We start from the raw sequence: 23,789 nt of genomic DNA on the forward strand, positions 1-23,789 counted from the left end.
TCATGTCCTCTGAAGAAAACTTGTATTGAATTTATTCTTTCTTTTATTTCATTTATTTTTTATTTCAAGTAACGTATAATTCTCTATTTCTATAAATATATTCCAAATTACACATTTTTGAATATGAAGACGAAAATTTGCTTTTATTTATGCTTTCAAAAAAAATCGAAATTCAATTGTTTGACACGAAATATGAAACTTTAAACCCCAAAAGGGTAACTTTTCACCATTTTGAATTTATAAATTCTGGAAAAAGTGGTTTATAATGCACCCTAACCATTATTTTTTATAACTTAACGCTTGTTAAAGCGTAAAATATAAAATTATATATTTCCCAGAAATAATTGACACAAGGTCTTAAATTTAATATTTACATAATAGTTTACATTTTAAAATGAACACCAAAGTAAACTCAATATTCATTTGAAAAATTTATTAATTACCACTATACATTTTTTTGTAGAATTCACACAATTTCACATTTGGCTATTCTATTAAATTCAAAGAAGACAAACACATTGTACACAATCACAGACATTGACAAATAAATACCGATGCAAACCGTTTTAAAATGATTTCGATTCAAAATGCTCAGTTTCGTATAATAACATTGCTTATTGCTTTTTAATAATTATTATCTTCTGGAAGTTAATTTCGCTCAACGATATTAACTTCTAGATTGCATTTAAAAAGTTTATCGACACAAGAAAATATGCAAAATTCTAAAAAATCACTTAAAACTGATTACATCTATAAATACTAACATGATGCATGGATATTTTCTTAGCATTGTACAATAAATAAGGCAGTTTAAAGATAGAAAACAAAAACAATAGCATGAGTGAGCGCAACATTAATTAAAGAACAATTGCTGCGATTTAAGCAAGCAAGCAACTAAATTTAGAGCAGATCTAAAAGCGTTTAAAGCAAAGCAACTACTAACTACAAGCTCTAGTGGACGAAACAGTAAGAAATGCAACTATTCATAAAGCAATAAGCATTTTTAAAAGCAAAATCATGATTAATATGTACAAGTAGAAGTAATAGAATGGTAGCCCTAGTTTTAACGTGCAAAAGCTTACCAGCATTTAAATTATTTTATTTTTAAACTAAGCAGAAGCAAAACTAGCCATTTCCACATAGAAGAAAAAAAGCGATTGGCTAAGGACCCTAAACGTCACAAAATTAAAGTAACATAGACATTAAGCACAAGCAAAAGCAGCTTAACAAAATTATTGCACAGAACCACTTGCTCATTTCAAACGTATTTATGTTTTCCGATAAATATAAGAAATTTAATTAAAAACACTATATCCTAAATCTTTAAATATTACCATACTAAAAAACTGATTATGAAACATTTATTTATAAATACTGTTTTGTAAAAAAAAAAACGGAGCAAGACCCGCTTGGTCCGAGGGTAATATAAATTACAATGATGAAACAGTCCCTGCCGTCAAGGCTATGGAATGACGTCACAAAAGAAATGGAACTTGAATATCAGAAGATGGTTTTCTTGCATGATTGAAAAGCTCTTCTGTCCTACCTATACATCTCCTGAAATGAAAATCATAAAAACATTAAGACTAATTTTAAAGTTGAACTGTTATTTTAAAATTATTTGTTTTTGTTTGAGAATTTTTTTAAACTTCAAAAAATTTTGTATACAAAGAGATATTTATTGATAATTTTTCTATAACGATAATTATCGAATATGTTATTATCGTCAGTGTTATAATTTCATTTGGGAATTAAATATATCGAAATACTGTACATCGATATCTTCCGATGATAATTACCACAGTACATAAATCTTGTTTATTAAAATTTGCCGAGAATTAAAGATTATCTTCATTTCTAAAGCGATTGTTATTAGCGATTATTATTAGAAATCTACAAAGCTCTCTCGCCCTATCATCAAGGTGGTAAAATAATGGCCCGATATTTGACCCTCTAAAATTTACCTTATTTTTTCCAAACTGAAAATCTATGTATTTTCGAGTGGAGAACTAATCATAACTTGCATAAATGGTAAAATTGTGCACTTCTTAGCTTCTATAATTGCCAGTGAATTAAAATTGTATTCCATATTTCTGACTACTTTACTTAATTATTTATAATATCAAATGAAAATTAATAATTGTCTTTATGTAATGAGATGACCCGGGTTCGAAGCCCGGCGATGGCTTGTTGATACGAATTCCGCCACCAACTCGCACCGACCACAGAGGTGATGCAAAATATCCTTAGTGATAGAAGCATTCAGAGTCCCCTTGCCATCAGGCCAACCGTGGGAGGTTTTCGTGGTTTTCCTCTCGTAACGCAAATGCGAGTTAGTTTAATCTAAAAGCCCTCCACGAAGTTGAACATTTGGCAGACGTAAACTCAAAATTGGGTGGGTTGCTCAACGACGATTATAAAATAATATAAAATTGTCTTTATGTAATTCCCTTAAGGTAAAGACTGCTATGTATACTATTTTTTTTCATTACGTGAGTGATATTCTACCATGTAATTCCTTAAATTTGGTCCAGGATTTTAAAAATTTTTACTTTTTTTATTTTATTTAATTATTTCTCTTTTTTTGTGGTTAAATGATGGTGATCATTGCCTACCAGCGCTAATTATTAAACGCGATAATAACCCAACTATCTTCGATAATCAATGAATGTGATATTCATTCTTTTTCGCTAATGTTGTTAAATGTTATCTGTGTAACGAAACTCTAAACCAATATTTAAAAAAATTAAAAGCAAATGTATATATATACAGTGTTATATCAAGAAATATCGATATATCGTGATTTAAAAATTCCGGCATCGAAGTATCAATCAAATATCGAAGGAGATCATCAAGTCCGGATATGATCAGTAAAGGAAATTGAATTGAAGAATGACCTTGATATTCAGGATGCATTCCGATGAAGAACACACCGGTAGTGAGCCGGAACTCTTCACCCCGAAGGTATGAATCGAGGCTAAGGTTATTGCTTATCATTGATGTATCGAGGCCAAAATATAGGGCACATCAACTTTAATGAAGAATGACACAGGGTTCAATGATCCATTTCGAACTAATCATCTTTTAAGGATCTCACGTACCACGGATTCATAGAAGAGGCTATACTAAGGTGTCACACTTCTTGAACAACAAAATTATTTCGACTTATTTAGCAAAAATTGCCCCATTTAACCACTTAGCTGTCTGAATCGCTGCATAGTTTTGAAAAACGGAAACTACATTTAGAAAAATTGGTAAAGCATAATGTCTGTACCGTTAGATATAATAGGGTACAAATTTTCTGAACCTTAATAAGATACTGAGTAAGGTAAGGACATATAATCAAGTTCTGTCCATGTTCAACCATGTATCTCATAATTAGGGAAGATGATATGGTTTAACACGCACCAAAATTGAACAGTGTAGTTGGTCAAATTATTTTTTTAATTTTTCTTTGTTCTCACTAAATTATTTACTTAACGTCATCAGTTAAAATTTCTTTGAATCCAAAAGAATTTTTAGGTTACAGATTTTTAGGTTAGGTAGGAAGAAGGCTACAGTTCGGTTTGTTTTACTTTAGACTATTCATTTATCACCTAGAATCTTTTAAGAAACTAGATATAAAAGAAAAATACAGCATGATAGTAAAATCACTTTACCGACATATAACCTAGCAGGCATAATGGTCCAAGCGAACGGAATAAAAATTTGTGTCGAAGAATTTTAAAATATGTTCTTAATTAAGATTAAAAAAAAGATTATGCCACACTCACGATTGCGGTTACAGTATCAGTATTTTGAAATTTACAAACGGTAACAACTGTTTTTTTTATCATTGAAACGTGATATTTTCAGCGAAATAAGTTTAACTTAAATTGGGATGCGCCAGACAGAGATGAAGAGAACCATATACAGCTAACAAATCTATGTGCTTTCTTTTTCTTTACCGCCGTGGCAATAACGCACTCAGCAGAGCTGAATCACTGACAAATCAAAAATTCATACTAAAAAAAGCTTCCCGCATAACACAGCTATTTTTAATGTTAAAGTAATCATTTCAGCTCCAAAATTATTTACTATAGGGATCACAATTTAATTTTAAAAAAAAAGAGATTTCTTTTTTAAATCTGAAATTCTCTCACCAACCATTATAGCTAGATAATATTTCTAAACACTATCTATACCTAAAAATAGCTTTATACCAAATTTTATTAGTTTTTCTTAAACAATAATAGCGCTAGGAGGCCATATATTGGAAAGTGTATTTTATAATCATGCTGAAAACTCGTTTTAACAAACATACATCATAAGAATTTTAAATATACTTAACAGCCTTATATTATATTATATTTTATATGAACAATATTAATTCTAAGGAAAATTATTTTAAATACTGCAATTTACATTTTTTGGATAAAATAATTAGCTGAATTTTTAATTTAAAAAATTGGAAAAATTGATTTTTCAAATGAACTTTAGTTAAAATACTTGTATTATTATTATACAGTCGAAATTTGGCCAACTTGGAAATATTTTATGTTTTAACTTATTTCTTATGCATGAAAATACTTCGTAAACTAAAATTGCATGGAACAATTGGGAAAATTCTCTATATTTTAATTTCAATGAAAGGAATAGCAGCCTATATACTTACTAATCCTAAAAGTATGGTTTTTAGGATTTAATCAATTATGATAATTGGAGTTAAATTCAACTTGTTTTTTTATCTAACTCTTTTTATTCAATTCATTAATAGAAATGTAGTTTTGTTGCAATCCTCACTAGGATTTAAATATTAAAATTTAACAGCTGTAATTAATATTAATTCATTTTCTCACTAACTATTTAACTAAATGAAAATGACTTATCTTAAACTCTGAGCATGACATTTACAAAGTGATTAAAAATACTCGGTGATTCTAAGGACAAAAACTGACCATGTAAGTCAATTAGTGCACATGTTGTGCACATTCTTACACAACAGCATATTCAGCGATACTTATGTAGGTAAACTCTATAGCTGAATGATACATCGATGTAGCATGAAATATCAATATTTTTAAACATCTAGATAACGAAGTTTTAAAAAGTATCTATGATATATCGGGAATGCATTTCGATCGAAATCAAACGTATAATTATTAACTATAATGATATTATTGTGATCATTATCAACAACGGAGATATTAAATAATATAATGTAGCTAGTATCAGCGATAATGATACTTTTTGAATAAGATATAACTTTCAATGTTTATAAATTCTATTTAGGTTACAATAATATTGGCTAATGCAAAAATTAATATAAATTAGTTAAATTGGAAGAAAAAAAGTAAAATGTCGATATTTCTATATAATATATAAAAAATTCCGTTATTATCTAGCACTAGAGAGACCCATAATATTATTAAGTCTTAGTAATCAATTAATTGCTCAAACAGTTTAATATTTCCCTGGATTTTGAATCCTTGATAGATAGATAGGGTCATTTGACAAATAGACTGGATAATTTACCGATAGAAAGAATAATTTATAGATTTTAAATAGTTTTTGTCATGGACGGATAAATTGGATTATTATCAGATAGAATGGATTATTGTCAAAACATTGATAAATTTCATTATTGATGTCGAGAAAAACATTTACAAACAAATAAGAAGCCTGCTCCAGAAGATAATTAAGTCGTAAAATATTTAATTCATTAAAATATAATTTATTATACTTCCTTCAAGTACAAAAAACTAATTTAATCATACAGAAAATCAACCAAACAAAATTAAATACTAATTAGCAAAAAGTGATAAATAAATGTTTATATTTAATTATGAGAGTCATTGATTAATCCCATTTTTCGGAGAATGATGATCCCAACTGTTACTAAATTATCTCATCTATCAGTGAATTATGATCCCAACTGTTACTAAATTATCTCATCTATCAGTGAATTATGATCCCATTAATTACTAAATTATCTCATCTATCAGTGAATGATGTTCCAAACTATCACTAAATTATCTCATCTATCAGTGAATGATGATCCCAACTATCACTAATTATCTCATCTATCAGTGGATCATGATCCCAACTATCACTAAATGATCCCATTTATCTGTAAATGATGATCCCAACTATCACTAAATGTGCCCATCTATCGGTAATGATCCAGTCTATTTGTCGAGTGAGTCGAGATTGTCGAGATCGTTGAGTGATCCAAAATTCGGGGAAATAAGTGACATTCATATTTAATTATTTACCTGATAAGATTGTGGCTTAGTACTTCTTTTCTACATTGTCTAAAGCTTTGATAAATTTTTCTAGAATGTCAGTAACGCCTTCTAGGAATGCAGGGCTTACACTGGGCAGCCCTCTCTTTTGACTTTCACGGAAGAAGGCACCGCCCAACACAGGCAATAGCATCGCACCCAGGCCTACAACCATCAAAAGTGGCAAAGCTGTGGACAACATGGAGGAACCAGAAAGACCACCTAATCCACTAAGGAGGCTGCTAAGTCCTCCACCACCTCCTAAAATGTAAAAATAATTAATAAAATATTGTTAACTACATTTAGTTTTATTTATCATAACTTTATCTAAAGTGATTATAATTTATTTTACTGCTTATCATTTGTTTTATTGTTAAACCTCCCCCGTGTCCCTTTAAATGTCTTTATAACTACAGCTCGAATTAGATATTTTCACAAGGAATTATTTAAAACTCCCTCCAGTGAAAATTAAGTATCTCTACTTCTCTGCCATGTAGGGAGTGGTAGGAAGAAGGAAAAAATATATTATAGCATTTGATGAGATACGTTAAGGTCGTATGTTTTTTGTCTTAAGTGTTAGGGGCAGACAGGTGTATAGAAACTTATTTGCAGTCATAGATTTTAAATTTTTGTATTCAATAAACATAATTATTAACTATATATTTTATGTTCTGCATAAACTTGTGCATTCAAGCAAAAAATAAACTAAACCGAAATTACCGGGTAGCTTTCCAAACTAAACTAATTTCAAATTTGATATCACCAATTGAGTAACATCAAGAACTTTTATAAAAGAAGCAAAAAATATAGCTCCCAGTGTGGCTGCACTTTCAAAAAGTGCGTTGTGAAGGGTTAACTAACAATGTTTATGATCATACAAATATTCTATAAATATACAGTTTTTATGTGGTGAAAGGAGAAAAAAAAGCAAATTTAAATTTGTTGAATTAGAAACGCGGCTTACTTAAAAGAAATTCCACGTTACTTTAAAGAAATATTGACGCAATAAATTTAACTCGCTATTCACTATTAAATTGCGTGAATGCAATCATTAATTTCTTAAAACAAAATAAATGCAACGTCAAATGAAAACACCATTTGTCTAGAAAATTTCTCTTACATGTTAACTTCAATTTCAAATCTGACTTCAGTACTTAAACAATAATTTAATAACCAAATATTTGGTTTATAAAAATCATTTAAGTACCATATAAATTTTGCCATATAAAAATAAATAAAAATATCTATAAAGTTTAAGGAGATGGATGTAAATGGGATGCAAGGGTACTATACGAATGAGTATTAAAATTTATGGATTTAAATTATTTTTAGCAACGTTTTATTGGAAATTAAAATTTTCCTTATATTCAAGGAAAATCCGTTGTATTTTTAGTCAAGTTTCCTCAAAAGGTGATGGTAATGAGTATTTAAAACAGGTGTCTTAGTAAAAATCTTTTAAATTAAGTAAAATACATTTCAATTTTGGAAAATCTACGCAAATATGTGTTATACATTACAATCCAATTCAAAAAAGAATTAAATTAAACGTTTTCTCATAATTTTTTAACAATTGAAAAAAAATTTTAACACTAGTTACAAAAATGAAATTTAAAAATCAATTAATGCTAATAGTAATATAATTATTTTAACTTATTCATTGAACATTTTAATAAAAACAGTGTAATGTACCAGTTAATGTACAATCGTACTTTTAAGTATTTAAATAAAATATGTCTAATAGTGAGATAAATTCATGATAATTATCTGTTACCGAATAAAATAACTATAAGTATATAGATAGTAAGATATAGATTTTATAGATAATTTTATAGATACTTATATACAGATTTTTTTGATTCCTTATAAAATCATAGAAGCTTTATTAGATTTAAAATCCCTTAAAAAGTCACAGACTTAAAATTTTTATTTCAAATAAACATTATATTTTTGGTTAGTTTTTAAGTAAAATTAACAAAGAAATAAAGCAAAGTTAAAGAAATTGTAAGTTATATAAATTTTTTCAATAAATGCTTCTTAAATATCGATAGTTTATTCAATAGTTATTGTTTTAAAGATTAATTAATTACTGAATCATTTTATGCTAAGTTATTGAATAAAAACTGTAAAAAATATATTAATTTATATATATATATTAAAAATATATTAATTATATTGATTAAGTTTAATCACAAAAAATGATACACAAATTTTTAAAAAATCAGTTACATGGTCAAAATTTAATTTAAAAAAATATTAAAGATTAATAAAGTTATCTAAAATTATTGGCATTATATAACGTATTGTACGTTTGTTTGTAACCCACATAAAAATTTATCGAACAGAATATGAACAATAATTCATAAAAAAAATCTAATAAAAAAGATTGTCAATTTCAGTATCGAAAAAAATCATTGTAAAAGAATAGAACTCACCAAGTCCACCTCCGAAACCCCCAAGACCACTCAATGCTCCTCCTAGACCTGATTGTCTAGTGACAGGACTAGGAATGAGGTATGCTGGAGAATGATGTTGTTGTTGCTGCTGACCATGCTGTTGAGAGGATGTGTGTTGGCCTAACACAACAGTGCAGAAAGCGAATAAACCAGCAATCAAAAAGTTAGAAATACGTCCCATGTTTTTTTTTTTATTAAAATCTGAAACAAAACATTGTTTTACAAATGAAAGTACTTCTAAAATAAAATATTCTTAACATTCCTAACCATAAAGAAATTATTCAATGTTCAAAATTTGAAGATTTATCTTTACTTGATTGTAGCAAATTTTTTTTAAAAATTATTATGTATTTTTTGGATTGATTGTACAAGATTTATATAACACGCTGTTATACAATTGTTTATGGAAACAAATCTTAATTAAAAATGTAAAAGTTGAAAAAAATCTAGAATTTTAAATAAATCTATTAAATCTCTATGTAATCTCTTACGTTATCTCTATGATAGTCTTCTTTAAGTTTCCGTATGTTATTGCGAACTAATATTTAAATTACCTTGGATATGCATTACAAAAAAGTATTTAAAAAGTCTTGCGGCTAATACTTTTGAATGCCAGAGTGCTTTATAAAGAAAGAAAAACTCCTATACATTTTATAAAACTTATTTATGGGTAGAAAAAATCATTTGATTAATTAGCTTTTGATAATACCTATAATAGTAATGATTATTTGATTTTTACGAAACATATTATAAGTACTTATAACTTATATTACATAAACAAAGTATATTGGACATTTAACATTAGTAAAAAGTCACATTTAACATTTCAAGAGAAAAATACGTTTAAAAATTTTGTAAACAAATGTAATTTATTGATTGGAGGATAATAAAAATACTTCCTCACATATGGAAATTATTAAACTTGATTTTAGTTTATTCCTTTCACTATAGTATTTATACCTCATAGAATGATAAAATTCAATTTTTTTCACATAATTTTAAGAAAATAACGTTCGAAAATACTTATCAATTTTTCAGATAGAAAGTATTTAATCGTAAAAGATGCATATTCTTCATTAAAAAAATCTATATCCAAATACCATAAAGCAAATAATTTTTCCATAAATCAATATTTACTCCTTTGCTAAAATACCCAAAAGAAAAAAACTTATATTCATCATAAAGTTATAGAAACCTAATTGAATTATATGATAAAAGAAATTCCGAATCCTCAAGCATTTTATCCTAAAGATCACCATACACGATGCTGTTTTCCACTATATCCATAAAGTTCCACATAATTTCTCGTGTGATAATGTTGGAAAGAACATTTTCTTCCTAAAATTACTACTCACCTGTTGGCAACAATTGATGAATTCCCTTGCTCAAGTGTTTGCGCGAGAGCTAGCGATTTTGAAATGGCTGAGGGCGTGTGTAACCGGCACTTTTATAGCGGCCTACCTACGGAATGACCTTTCTTGAGGTCAAAATGATGAGATAACTTAGATTCATGTCACCAAGATGCTAGGATGTTCACCAGTTTACGCTTTTCACAGGTAACGGAAGATATTCCCTTCCAGGCTATTGGGTTGGCGTTTGAGTTACGTCATGCATACGTCAGAAATCAAAACTATCCAAGATCTCGGATGTGTATCTCTAGGGCATGTTTACTAGTCGTCATACCTGGATGCACATCGGATTCTGTTTATATTTTTATTGGGATTTCAGTCCGTTATTAGTGCGAGTAGAATCTGAATAATTTGTCGTGACAAGAGAGAGGATCCTTAAAGTCTAGATCCGTTATCAAAATAGCTCATTATTAAGTAAGTGAGTTCTATAGACTGAGATGACTACAATTAAAAGTATATAATTGTTTTTTTTTGTATTGAAAATGGAAAACTTCATGACGCATCTGTAAATAAAAAATGCACTTAAAATTATTAAATTGTAACTCATGCTCAAATTTATTTGATTTCACAAAATTTTATACCTACAACGGATTCCATTTTTAATTTTTATGATACTCGATTTCAGTCCATTATTGTTTTGAGTAGAATCTGAACGGTTTGTCGTTTCAAAAGTTAGGATTTTTTAAGTCTATATGCGTTTATCTGCCATTAGGTTATTGATTTCAATCGAAACAATGATATAATATCGAATATGTTTCAGTAGTCAAAAAATATTAAAATGTGATATTTTGCAAGAAAATTGCATGTTCGCAAATTGTGTAACTTGCACAAAAATTTATTTCACTTCATTAAATTCAATACCAGCACTGGGAAATTTTTTTTCAAAAGTACCAGAATATGGCAAAAATTTATCGTGTTTTTGGCTCAATGAGCTCCAAAACCAAAAAACTTTTTTTCGTAGCATTTGGTAATGATTTTGACAAAGCATAAATTATGGTTTTTTAATATATCTTAATTTCTTAAATTTTATCATGGTATATTACAGTATGACTTGTTCGGTTAAATTTAATTTTCTGTTTTTTTTTAATATAATGTATATTAATAAGAAATATAATTTTGGAAAACAGACATTCCAATAAACCTCTACCATATTAACTGAAAAATTACCAAATTAATGGTTTAAATACCGTATTTTTCGGTTTTATGAACTAGAATTACGGGTATTTTTATCTGAACTGTCATAATCAAACAGTATGGTTATTTTACTAGATTTTTTTCTCCATGAGGAAAAACTGCGGATTAATCTTTTATTTTTCTTAGATTTAAATCAGCGATTAGTGCAAGATGACTCGAAAAATTTTTCGTGACCAGCGAAATGATCCCATATTTGTTTTTCAAATTTTTTCTTGCTGTCCATATTTATTTCTTGTTTTATTTCATATGTCCATATTTGTTTTTTGAAGCAATTCTTAACTAAGCGATTAATTTCTACAGACAAAGAAAACAACTTTTCGAAATATCGAACTCGTTTCTTCAGTTAAATTATAGAAAAATAAGATTTACATAAATTTAATCGATCGAACTTAAACAAAATTTCTTTTAATTTTAGAATTAGGTGTACAAATAAATTCTATTATTATTATTGTTGCAATTTTTACCTGAGCTTATTTGATTTCATTGTATTTAATACATACATGCACATCAGGTTTTATTTTTATTTTAGTTAGATTTCATTACATAATATAACCCATAATTAAGTTAGTTATTTAAATAAACAGTAAAGGCAACTATATGAAATATTGAACTTATTCCATCTGTTCGATGTTTTTTTGTTTTTGTTGTTAATTTACGTCGCACTAAAGCTGCACAATGGGCTATTGGCGACGGTCTGGGAAACATCCCGGAGGATGATCCGAAGACATCCCATCACAATTTTGATCCTCTGCGGAGGGGATGGCACCCCCGCTTCGTAGCCTGACGACCTGCGCACGAACCACCTGTTCGAATAAGTAAAATTAATTTCACACGTACTATATCTGTGAGAAATTCAAATAAATTTTCTAAATTAAAATTTGAACAAAAATTGATTTGATTTCATTAAATTTGATTCCCACATCTAGATCGAATTCTATTTTTATTTTTGTTACGATTTCAGTACAATTCAGCTGGTGAGAGTAGAATCTAAATAATTAGTTTCAACAAATAAAAATCTGCTTAAGACAACTTTCATAATTATCAAAGTAAATTATAATTGAATAAGTAATTCCTATAAAGAAAAAAGACAGCCAGTACTCAAATATTTAAAACAGTTTTATTAGTTTTTAGTTAAGAAGCCTTTTAACACAAAATCTGTTCATAAAAGTTTGTTAAACAAAAATTGATTTGAAACTTAATTTGATACTATTATGTGGAAAGAACATAAAACATTTTAAATATTTTTTTAAATTAATGATTAACAGAAAATTGCAATCTATATGTTTATATGACCTATATGTTTATGTATTGTATCTATATGTTTATTTGATAATTTATATGACACTAGGACAAGATAAACTTGCCAGTCATGAGCCTTTTGAAATAAGTCAGGAATGTGTGCCTTTCGTTTGACAAAAGAGCACCTCAAAGGGGAAAGTACTTCTTGGCTCAGAGCGCCGCAGATAAATGTAAGCACCACTCAATAGTGAGGCCATTTTCTCAATTTAGACAAGGGGAAGAAATTCTCAGCGACCTATCTCAATACTTTTTTGATATCACAGATTTTATCATGAAACAAGTTTAAAACTACGTAGCAAATATGCTCACACAAAGTAATTCTATAGTTTGAAATCAGAGCAGTTGCTTAAAGATAATTTTTGAAGAAAAAAAAAACAAAAAGAAACAGGTTGCACACACTGTAAGAAAATCCGCATCAAAATACAGTATGAAGTACCTGCACTCTATGGATGCATCATCCGTAAAATCCCTATTACCTTAAAATTAGTTTTTACCATAAAATAATACATGGTAATTGTTTCAAAAATTTTTATGTAAAAATTTTTAGTCGTGTTTATTTAATTGTAGTGATTCAGTGATTTTATTGTAATTATTATTAAAACATTAACGGTATATAAATCTGTTTTCTGCATCATATTCCGGGAAAAAAATGGATTTTACGGCGAAATTTTACGGCCAGCACCCTGAGATTCGTATTTTGTACCAAAATTTGAATTGTTTGCAATGCACTGGACTCTGGAAAATAAAATAAAAAATCTTTTAGTTAAATTGCATACCATGTACCTTTACCTTAACATGCAATAATTTTGAAAACAAAATATAGTCAAAAATTGTTTCAATGTAAAAATTATTTCTAGAAAAAAAAAGTTTTCTTAAACATTAGAATTATAAAAAAACACAGATTAAATTATTCGTTATTCTTTAGGAATTCAGCTACCTTTCTATAAGGCCCTCGGCAACAGGTTGTCAGCTGAAGAATGAGGAGTTTAGAAACTTGATTCGATTTCTTTTTTTAGCTCTTTTAACACGTTGACTGACCTTTCATATAGGGTAGAAAAACTACTAAAAAATAAATGACTAAATAAAAAAATTTATTTTTTATTATATTTTATTTATTATTATTTTTTTTGCTGAAAAGATTTCTAAATTTATATCACTTCGTTATTTGCATGTTTCAACAGAATTATATATAATTAAATATCGTTAACTATAAATCTTATTGATAATATTTATATTATCAATAAGATAATATAAATATAAATAACTGGTAACATATATATATGTATTATATTATTAACAGACATATATAATATTTACATTATTTATAATATTTGAATTATAATATTTACATTATAATATTTTTATTATAAACAAACTATTTTTATTCATTAAACATTTCCTCATCAAAAATTTTAATTTCATACTAATTTAAATACTTTGAGACAAAAATTTAGTGAGGTTTTTTTTTAAATTTAAAGTGAATTACAGAAAAGTATTTAGTTACAAGAAAGAATTGAAAAAAAGTAATTTTCAAAATATATTACTATAAATTAAAACAAAAAAAAATTCTAAATAGGGCTGCTTTTGTGTAAACTTTTAATTAAATATTTAGTTAACGTACTGTTTATGCACTAATAGATTTCTTATTGCTTCAAGTTTTGAACTTTCTTTTTACTTCTCTAAATAATAATAATAATAAATATAAATTACTGGTCAAAATTTTCAGCACCCTGCATGGTATTTTCTGCCAATTTAACTTTGACTAGAGCACTAATTTCATGTAACCAACAAATTAAGATTTCAAGTCATTTTAACGAAATCCATAATTCGACCTATATACACCAAAAATAAATTCATAATTAAACTACTTTTAGCTTGGGGACTGCCAATTCATATATATATATTAAAAGGACAGAAGAATTTCATTTCTAATTTTAAATATTTTAAAATGAGTGGTCTTTTATTGGTTAATAGGTTCTTAAGTATTTTTATGTACTATTTTATAAAAACAAGGTTTCCCCAAAAGAAGGTTTTTCAATGAGGGTTCCTCAGCAGTAAAAGATTGGGAACTGCCGCTTTACAACTGCAAGTCATCTTAAAAACAATAACTCAACTAAAACATTGTCATGCCCTTGACACATAATCCTTTTTTTTAAATATACCGCAAAGTATTTCCGTTTAAAAAAACACTTTTAGCATATAAATGTTATAAATATTTTAATTTTTTTGAAAGATATAAATTAAAAATTTGGTGAGGAAAGGCTTGAGTTTAATATCGAACATAATATGAAATGCTGTTTAAATCTTTTTAACCAGAATTTTCAAAAAGTTAGTATTAGTTTAGTAGTTTTGTTATAATTTAAAAATAATAATGGAGGAAAGAAATCTAATAAAATTGCCATACTGTAGGGAATTACAAAGAACTGCTAAAAAAATTAATGAAAATAAAACATAAATTTGGTAATAAAAACCAAAATAAACGGTATTTAAACCTTTCGTTTGTTAATAACAGTTCATATGTAGTGAGGTATTTTTATTAAAAAAGCCTTAAATGAGTTTTTTTTAAAGATAAACCATGCCTGCTATATCCGTATAAAGTCACAGAGAGAAAGTTGCAGTCGTGATGCTTAATTTTCATTAGAAATAAAAAGACAACAATTTTGCTTTTAGAATCTAAACATTATTAACTTAGGCAATAATAGATTATACAGGGAAAAAAATTCTGTTAAAATTGTCGTATTGTTTAACAATGGCATTTCTGGTAAAAGAAAAAAAAATGTAATTTTGTAACAAAGACCAAAATATACGGTAATTAAAATATTCATTTTATAATAATACTTCATATTTTTGCAAAATACTTTTATTAAAAATGTTCCAAGTGAGTCTTTTAAAAGATAAATCCATGCCTGTTAACATTACCGTACTGCATGGCAATAATATTTCTGGTAAAAAAAAAAAATTCTACGAAGTGGGACTTAGAGGATGTGACGCTATTGAAAAGGGATTGGTTGTATATTGGACTTATAATTAAAAGTGTTCTGCCTCACTTGATTAAAAGACTTTTTTTCATTTATTTTTCCCCAATAAAAGTTTGAGGTGAATGTAAGGAAGAAAAAGTTTCGCTTTGGTGTTTCTTTCTGCGGATGGATACAGAATAAAAATTATGCTTTTTTTCTCTCTAACATGCTTGTTTTTGATATTACATTAAAACTTTAATTATCAATGGAATGTCTCTAAAATAATTAAATACATAGTTGTTTAAGAGTTAAGAAGAAAATGTTTATTTATATTTTTAATAATTTAAATTTTTTATATGCTCCTTCCAAAAAAGAATTTTTATGATAATTCCAAATCAAGCAAATACAAATTAATTCAAAGTTAAGTGATAATATCGGTACTTATAACAATAATACGGAGCAAATTTGCCACAAACTTAATAAAGTGCTAATTTGAACTATAATTCAATTCAAGTTGAGCAAGCGTATCAAGTAAGCAATTTTAAGAAATAAGATTTGATGGTACAACCGAGCCTCTTATTAAGGTTGCAACAGTGGTAGCCGTAACTTGTAAGGTTGCAACGAGATTGTGGTTTAACATGCAACAAACCTTTGTGCAGTCTGTGATTTAAATGAAATTGTTGCTGGAGCTATGATACGGGAAAAAATTGTTTTCGTCTAATAAAACTGTTACTGAAACTGAGGCATAGAAGCATTATAAAGAGTGATTTTTATCTTAGGATAATTATTCTTTATTTTGATATGTGTCTCTTGTTGTCGTAAAAGAATACGCCCTGATGCGAACCTTTACACACACACATATCAAATTTCAAAATTCGTATTCATGAATGTTTTGAGCAAATATGGCTGGATTGATGCCGACTGGGGATGTATAGTCTTTAGCGACGAATCCCGCTTCCAACTGTGTCCTGACGATCATCGAAGACGTATTTGGAGACGCACAGGGCAGAGGGGGGATCCGGCCTTAACTATTGTACGCCACACCGGCCCTCAACAAGGCATTATGGTCTGGGGTGCCATTTCCTTTGACAGCCGGACCCCTTTGGTCGTCATTAGAGGTACACTTACTGCACAGCGGTGCGTCCACGACATCCTAAGACCCGTTTTGCTGCCGTTCCTTTTGCAGCACCCTGGGCGGTTTTTCAGCAGGACAATGCCAGACCACATGCAGCACGTGTTGCTATGAACTGTCTGCAAGCTTGTCAAACTCTTCCTTGGCCTGCCAGATCACCAGATCTTTCTACCATCGAGCATGTCTGGGATATGATGGGAAGGCGATTGCATCTGGCACGGAATGTTGATGACCTCGTTCGACAATCGGATCGAATTTGGCCGGAAATACCGCAAGAGACCATCCGGAAGCTTTATCGATCTATGCCACGCCGTGTGGCAGCTTGTGTCCAGGCTAGAGGCGGGTCAACACCTTATTGAACTTGTTACTGNTGAAAGATGTGCATAGATAACGTCATTCATTCGGTACAATTGATTCATATTTAACAACCGAGCTTTTTCTGACTACCAGATTATACATGGGTTGGACAAAATAATGGAAACACTTCTATGCTAACACAACTATATTAACAACTCAAATCATCCAAGTTTAACAATCATATCACGCAAGCAATTTAAAAAAGTTAGATTTAATGCTAAAATTTAGCTTCTTATTAAGATTGTAACAATGGAAACGATAGCTTCTAAGGTTGCATCGATATTGTGATTCAACATGTAACAAAAATCTGAACAGTATACAAACGAAATGAATTTATTGTTGGAGCTACGTTATGTGATGAAATTATGCTTTCGACTAATTTAAAAGAGCAATTCTCTAATTAAAAGTACATTATAGAAAAAAAGGTATTTTAGAAAGAAAAAAAAGCACTTTAAAAAAAAGGAGAGAGAAAAGAAAAACAAGCAATTCAGCTCTCTTAGAACCTTTCCTTTTTCGCAGTTTGCCTACTAGTAAGTTGGAATTAAATATCACTTAGATTTGTCTTTGTGTTGCTGAAATATCTTAAGTGCATCCTGCGTCATCATCAGTGCATAGCTAGATTAGTAACTGTCTATTGATTCTCCTGCGGACTTCCGAATGAAGAAAACAAGGAGGAGGAACACCCTCCGCTGATCTTAAATTCCAGGTAAGATGCTGAAAAGTGAGGGGGGGGTGCAAATCACCGTCTTCTCTGCTCACTGAAGTGAAGAGGAAGTTCAAGGCCACGAGACTTGTAAGTGGTGAAGAAAATCTGGGTCAGTGTTGTTATGAAATTTACAGACCCATCCTGAAAACTAGTTCAAAACCTGGAAAAATAGAAAATCGCTCAGTTTCGCCAACTCTAAAAAGACCTCAGCGTTTAAGAATAAATAATAAGGGTAATATGTAATGGAACATTAGCTTATAGTGTTGAAATTGTTAACTAACTAAATTTTACAGACTAAATATATTAAATAGTTTGAAAGGAAAAAAATGAGTTCAGAAATAATTTATTATTGAATGTATTGTCAAAAACAACACTATGAAAAATTCCGGATCAAATTATGAAATAAAGTAAATGCACTTTGGTTGCATGGTCCGTAAAATCCATTTTACCGCAAAACTCATTTTTACCGTGAAATATTATGCCATATTTTTTATCAGACTTTTTGTATCAGATTTTTATTATCAGATTTTTTGTATATCAGATTTTTCGTCCAGTAAAATGTTCAGGAAAAAATGGTTTTTACAATTAAAAAATACCGATGCGTTGAGTACCGGTACTTAGTACCATAATTTGATCCATAATTGTTTTGAAGGACAAATAAAAGTTAGATAAAGTATCTAAAAGTTACTATAAAGTAACTTGACAAAGTATCTAAAAGTTACTATAAAGTAACTTGATAAAGAATCTAAAAGTTACTATAAAGTAACTTGATAAAGTATTATTCATGCAAGATTGTTTATAACATATTGAGTGTTATTTTAAGCTTCTTTTCCATATTGTAGTTCCTTTAACTTGAGGTTTAAATTCCAATAAAATAACTAGTCGTGATTATTTTTGTTTAATAAAATTTAAACATATAAAAAAATTTCATCCTTCTCCATACAGTATTTAAAAAGTCATGAGAAAATTAAGAGAAGGAAACAGAATTTCAGCTTATGTGCTTTTTCACATAAATTACTTTTTTTTCCTTTCATGCAATATAAATCTCTAAGGATTTTTTTCTGTTGACGACATAGTATTTTTTTTAAAAAATAATTTTAATACATTTAAAAATTTTATGGGATGGATATGCTATGGATTATGCTATGAATAAGCAACTTATGAATTATTAAATTTTTTACCACCTGCAATGCCTGTCTGATCCACGCTTTTTTTTAATCGTAGAAACTGCTAAAAATGATATTCATATAAGCAAATGAAAGCACAATTTTGAGGAAGTGATTATTCTTACAGAAAATTAGTTTCATGCAAAACTAAACTTTAAAAATGTGAAAAACTAAAATTGCTAAAAATTTAGAATTGAGATTTTTTAATTTATTTATTTTATTTATTTATTTCATTTACATATTTTATTAATTTATTTTATTTATTGACGTTGAACTGCTGTTTTTATTTTAATGCAGTCTAGACGAGAATTTATTTCACGTTTTTTTCCATTCCAACTACACACAATCATCTTATAATAAATTTTATTACAAGTAACAACTACTTAAACCATAACTAGTAACAGTAACTAACTAGTAACATAACTAGTAAAAATGTGAAAACTAAAAAACAGACTGTAAATACCAAGACTTGAAAAAGATAGAAATATTCAATTTCTAAATCAAATTTAATGCAAACAAAACAGTTTTTCCACACAAAAAAAAATGTCTGTTAATGGTTAGCGTATTCATCTTCCTCAAAGTTGTTTGTAACTAAAGTTCATTGGTGATTGTTGAAGACATTGATCGAATAGTTGAAGAAATAGATTAGTGGCGTGTTCAGAGCGATCAATAAAGTAACTTTTCACAAGCATCGGAAAAAGATACCTATTTTTATTCTCAAGTATATCTCTTCTGTCATTAAACTGCACGCAACATGTGACTCAAGAAATAATGGGTTACCATGATTTTTTCTAGATGAGAAGAATTAGCATTGTTGATTATTATTGCGAAACTGCATAGCTTTCAGGTTACACATAGTTTTGAAACGCTTCACAAGATTTAAGATTTTAAAAATAAAAATTAAAAAAAACTTACATTTGAAATAAAATAAAAACTTCGGTAATGTACATTTAATGAAGAAAATTTCGAATAATTTTTACATTATTTTGAAGTACTTTAAATTCAAAAATATAGCACTGAAATTTGTATATTTATAGAGATTTATTCAAACAAATACAATAAGTTTTTTTAAAGCTGTTTATTGTATTAGGTTTAAAATTGTACTATATTTTTTATGGTATCTCACGTACCAAGAAATGAAAGATTTATTGTGAAAACAATCGAAAACCAACTAATGAAAAATCAAAAAAATTCCGCATTGTTTGAGACCGACTAAGAACTTTTTATGATAATTCACTATTTTCTTTGAAAAAGATTCGACCAGCTAAATAATGAAGATTCAACAGAACTATGCATTGCTGGAGACTGATTAAAAAATTTTTATTGTCCCTCTCATATCAAGAAACAGACGATTTTATTTGAAAAAGATCTAGTCGACTAAAAAAATGAAGAACTAAGAGAGTTCTGCATTGTTTGAGACTGGCTAAGAATTGTGAGAGTTGACGTACCAAGCAATGAAGGATTTACTTTGGAAAAGATTCAACTAGGAAAATAATGGAAAATCAAGAGAATTCTGCATTGTCTGAGATCGACTAAGATTTTTTTACAACAGCTCACGGACCAAGAATCGGAAGGTTTACACTAGCAAAGATACGTCTGTCGAAATAGTGAAGAATCATTAGAATTCTGCGTGGTTTGAGAACGGCTAAGAAGATTTTATGGAACATAGCTCACCTACCAAGAATCGAAAGATTTACCATGAAAAAGATTTAACTGCCAAGTTATGGAAGGGTCAAGAGAATTCCACATTGTTTGAGAGAGATTGAGAATTTTTTATGGTAGTTGACGTGCAAAGAAGCGGAATATTTACCTTGAAAAGGATCCAACCAGATGAATGATTAAAAATATTAAGAATTCTGCATTGCTTGAAACAGGCTAAGAGGTTTTTACAGTAGCTGACGGAAGATTTTCTTTGAAAAAATCTAGCCAGCTAAAAAAAAGGATGGATCAAGAGAATTCCTGCAATGTTTGAGACCGGCTGAGATTAAGAATACTTGTTAGATTATATTGATCTTAAATTTGATAAATGTTGAAATTGAACATCAAATTGAAAGATATGGAATGAGCAAACACTGGATAATTATTTTCAATGCCTTTCGCAAGAGGTCAACTAAATCCTAATTGCCAGATATGCAATACCATTATTTATATGAAATAGTAACTGTGCATTCTTATATGTGTACGCTTTTGAAATGAAAAAAAAATATTAATAGCTAAATTTGTAATGTTACACTACACTGTTAGAAATTTCTCAGAATAAATTATTCATTAACTATTTACTTAATTGTTATTTCACCATATCTAAACAAAACAGTCAAATAGCCACAAATAAGATGGTATTCAAACTGCCAACTGTGAGAAACACCGTTTATTAACTGCTTTCACCTAATACGGCTAAACAACCAGAACTTAATCGCATCAACTAAACCCATCTATAATGAAGCCACTTAGTTTCTTGCAACCAGATACACACAATGGCCTACAGTGGTAGTCTGTCAATAGCATCACCGACAGAACGGGGGATCGAGTCCTTGCGTTGGCACCATAATATTTTTTTCTTTTCTCTTCAACAAATGAAGAGTTTCCAGTATACTGCACTCCTCCGATTTGCGACTCTGGGCTTTAAAAATACGATACTCTCATACGATGACAGCACCATAAAGCTGCAAAACTATGTCCAGTTAACTTACTTTTTTACTGTTTTGAAACCATGCTAATTGTACATGGTAAAAAACAGTATAATTTTGTATTTATGGTGTTTTAATCATACTAATGGTAACCGGTTTAGAAACTGTAAAAGTAAAAAATGTTCTTAACAGTAAAGTTTATGGTTAATTGGATGAACAGACTGCTCCCGGTTACTTTACTATAATTTTAGAATAGAAATTCTAGCAGTGTAGGAAAACATTTCTAATAAAAAATTTTGAATTTTTGAACTTTAGAGTATATAATAAAATAGTATAAAAATCTGAAAATACCATCATTTTCACCTCAAACTCAAATTGCTAGAAGAAAAAAGAACTAAGCAAATTGGATTTGCATTTAAAGTTCAATCAAGATTCTCTTTAGGTTTCAGCACTGCAATTACATTCGTAATTTTTCTATATTAATTATAAAATTTGTAAACTGAATTATCTGTTCACTTTTAGTTACAAACTTTTTAGATAAATAATCCATCCCATAACAGCCACAATAACAATTAAAATAAAACCTATAAATGTAATTGCTGTTAATGTATTAAATTAAATTTATTTCACATGTGTTAAGTATTGCAATACCAAACAATTCACACAATTCCTAACTCACTGAAAAAGACGCATTTCTGAGAAACTTTCATTATTTAAGAAATTATAAGTGATGTTAGGCTAATGTTCAGTTGCTTTTACACAGAATAAAATCTTTTAATTAATATATAAGCAAATGTATGTAAAGATTTCTTGCATTGATTGCATAAATTATATTTTTAATTTAAATAATATGCAAATTGTTTGAAAAACATTCAAATATATTTAGTTCTAATTTTCTTTAAACTTTAAAAACTCAAACAATTTGATTAATTTTTGAAAATGTATTGTTAAAAGTTATTTAACTGTGCTTATGAAGCATTCAAAATGATTGGCTTATATTTTTATATTTTTTTTAAAAATATGTCCTGAAAGTACTGCGATAATATTCAAGATATAGTATTTTATTTGTTTTTCTAAATGATATCAACGTTCACACATCATGAATTTTTAGAATAATCCATCTGAAATATTCAAATGGACTGAAAAAAACCTTAAGTATAGTAATTTATTAATTTTGAGCTATTTCCTAGCAGTTATTTTAAATAGCTTCTTGGATTCGCTCTCAATTAAAATGCGTCGCTTTCATAAAAATTCGTCTTCTCAAGCCACGCGAAACAGTTAACGAAATTTAAGAGAATAAAAAGTTAGACATGTATTTTACTGAATAATTTGTGAGTAATCGCTTCAAGCTGTCGCCATATACTTTCTCATAATTACAAATGTTCTGAAGTAAACATTAATATATGCAAAAACTATTTCATTTAATGATAATTAAGAAGCAATTAATACAAAAATTTACTTTTCAAGGATATAATAATTAATTCCCAAATGCTTTGAAAACTTTTTTCCACGTACCAATCTTTTTAATAATTTGTGTATGCATTGTGAATATTATGCGTTGTGATCATTAGTACTTTTTTTAATGCAATATATTACAGAAATTTTAACTTTACATCTAGTTTGCCAGTATTTAAGTAACAACAAATGCCATTTAATTAGTAATATGATGTATCTTTAACGTCAAAAATTTATATGTTTGAAAGCGAAAGCTCAAATTAAGTTTTCAAAATTATATTTTGATATATTTTTAATAAAAATATTTTAATCTTTTCTCCAGGATTTACTCATAAATTATCGTAAAAGTAATGCAATTTTTTTATTATTTTGTCACATTTATTTTGAAACTAAGCATTTATGCCTTAAGACAAAATGAATCCAAAATCTGTAAGAGATTCTTATTTTTCTGAAAAACAAAGTTTGACTTTGTTTCGATAAAGGATAAATTTATATTTAAATAAAATGGTATGCATCACTTTCATCTATTTTGTTTTTATTTATATTCTAAAGCTTTTTTATTGTGTAATCTTTTATTTGCTTTCATCTTTAACTACAAAACAAAATGAAAACAATCTACATAGCCACGCATACTTTGCTTTCAGTGTAGCATCTCAGTTTTCAAAATTTTGTTTTATATTACCCCCATTCTACATTCTATTTAGAGCGTTTTAAGCTTCGTCTTTTTACTGGTCTATAATATATATTTATATATATATATATATACATACG

The 23,789-nt window shown here is 28.3% G+C and overlaps 1 protein-coding gene across 1 annotated transcript in view; it reads right to left on the reverse strand.

Moving 5' to 3' along the window:
- Window positions 1–418: 418 nt before the first annotated feature.
- LOC107452254 (harpin HrpN) overlaps window positions 419–23,789 on the reverse strand; it is a 93,703-nt gene continuing 70,332 nt past the window's right edge. The window contains exons 2-4 of the mRNA XM_071181372.1: window positions 8,696–8,917; window positions 6,255–6,524; window positions 419–1,557 (exon numbers count right to left, since the gene is read on the reverse strand). Of these exons, the coding sequence (XP_071037473.1) occupies window positions 6,271–6,524; window positions 8,696–8,897 (456 nt within the window). The 5' untranslated portion in view covers window positions 8,898–8,917 and the 3' untranslated portion in view covers window positions 419–1,557; window positions 6,255–6,270. The remainder of the gene's footprint in view (window positions 1,558–6,254; window positions 6,525–8,695; window positions 8,918–23,789) is intronic.

This window comes from Parasteatoda tepidariorum, chromosome 5 (assembly GCF_043381705.1).
Source record: "Parasteatoda tepidariorum isolate YZ-2023 chromosome 5, CAS_Ptep_4.0, whole genome shotgun sequence".
Lineage (NCBI taxonomy): Eukaryota > Metazoa > Arthropoda > Arachnida > Araneae > Theridiidae > Parasteatoda > Parasteatoda tepidariorum.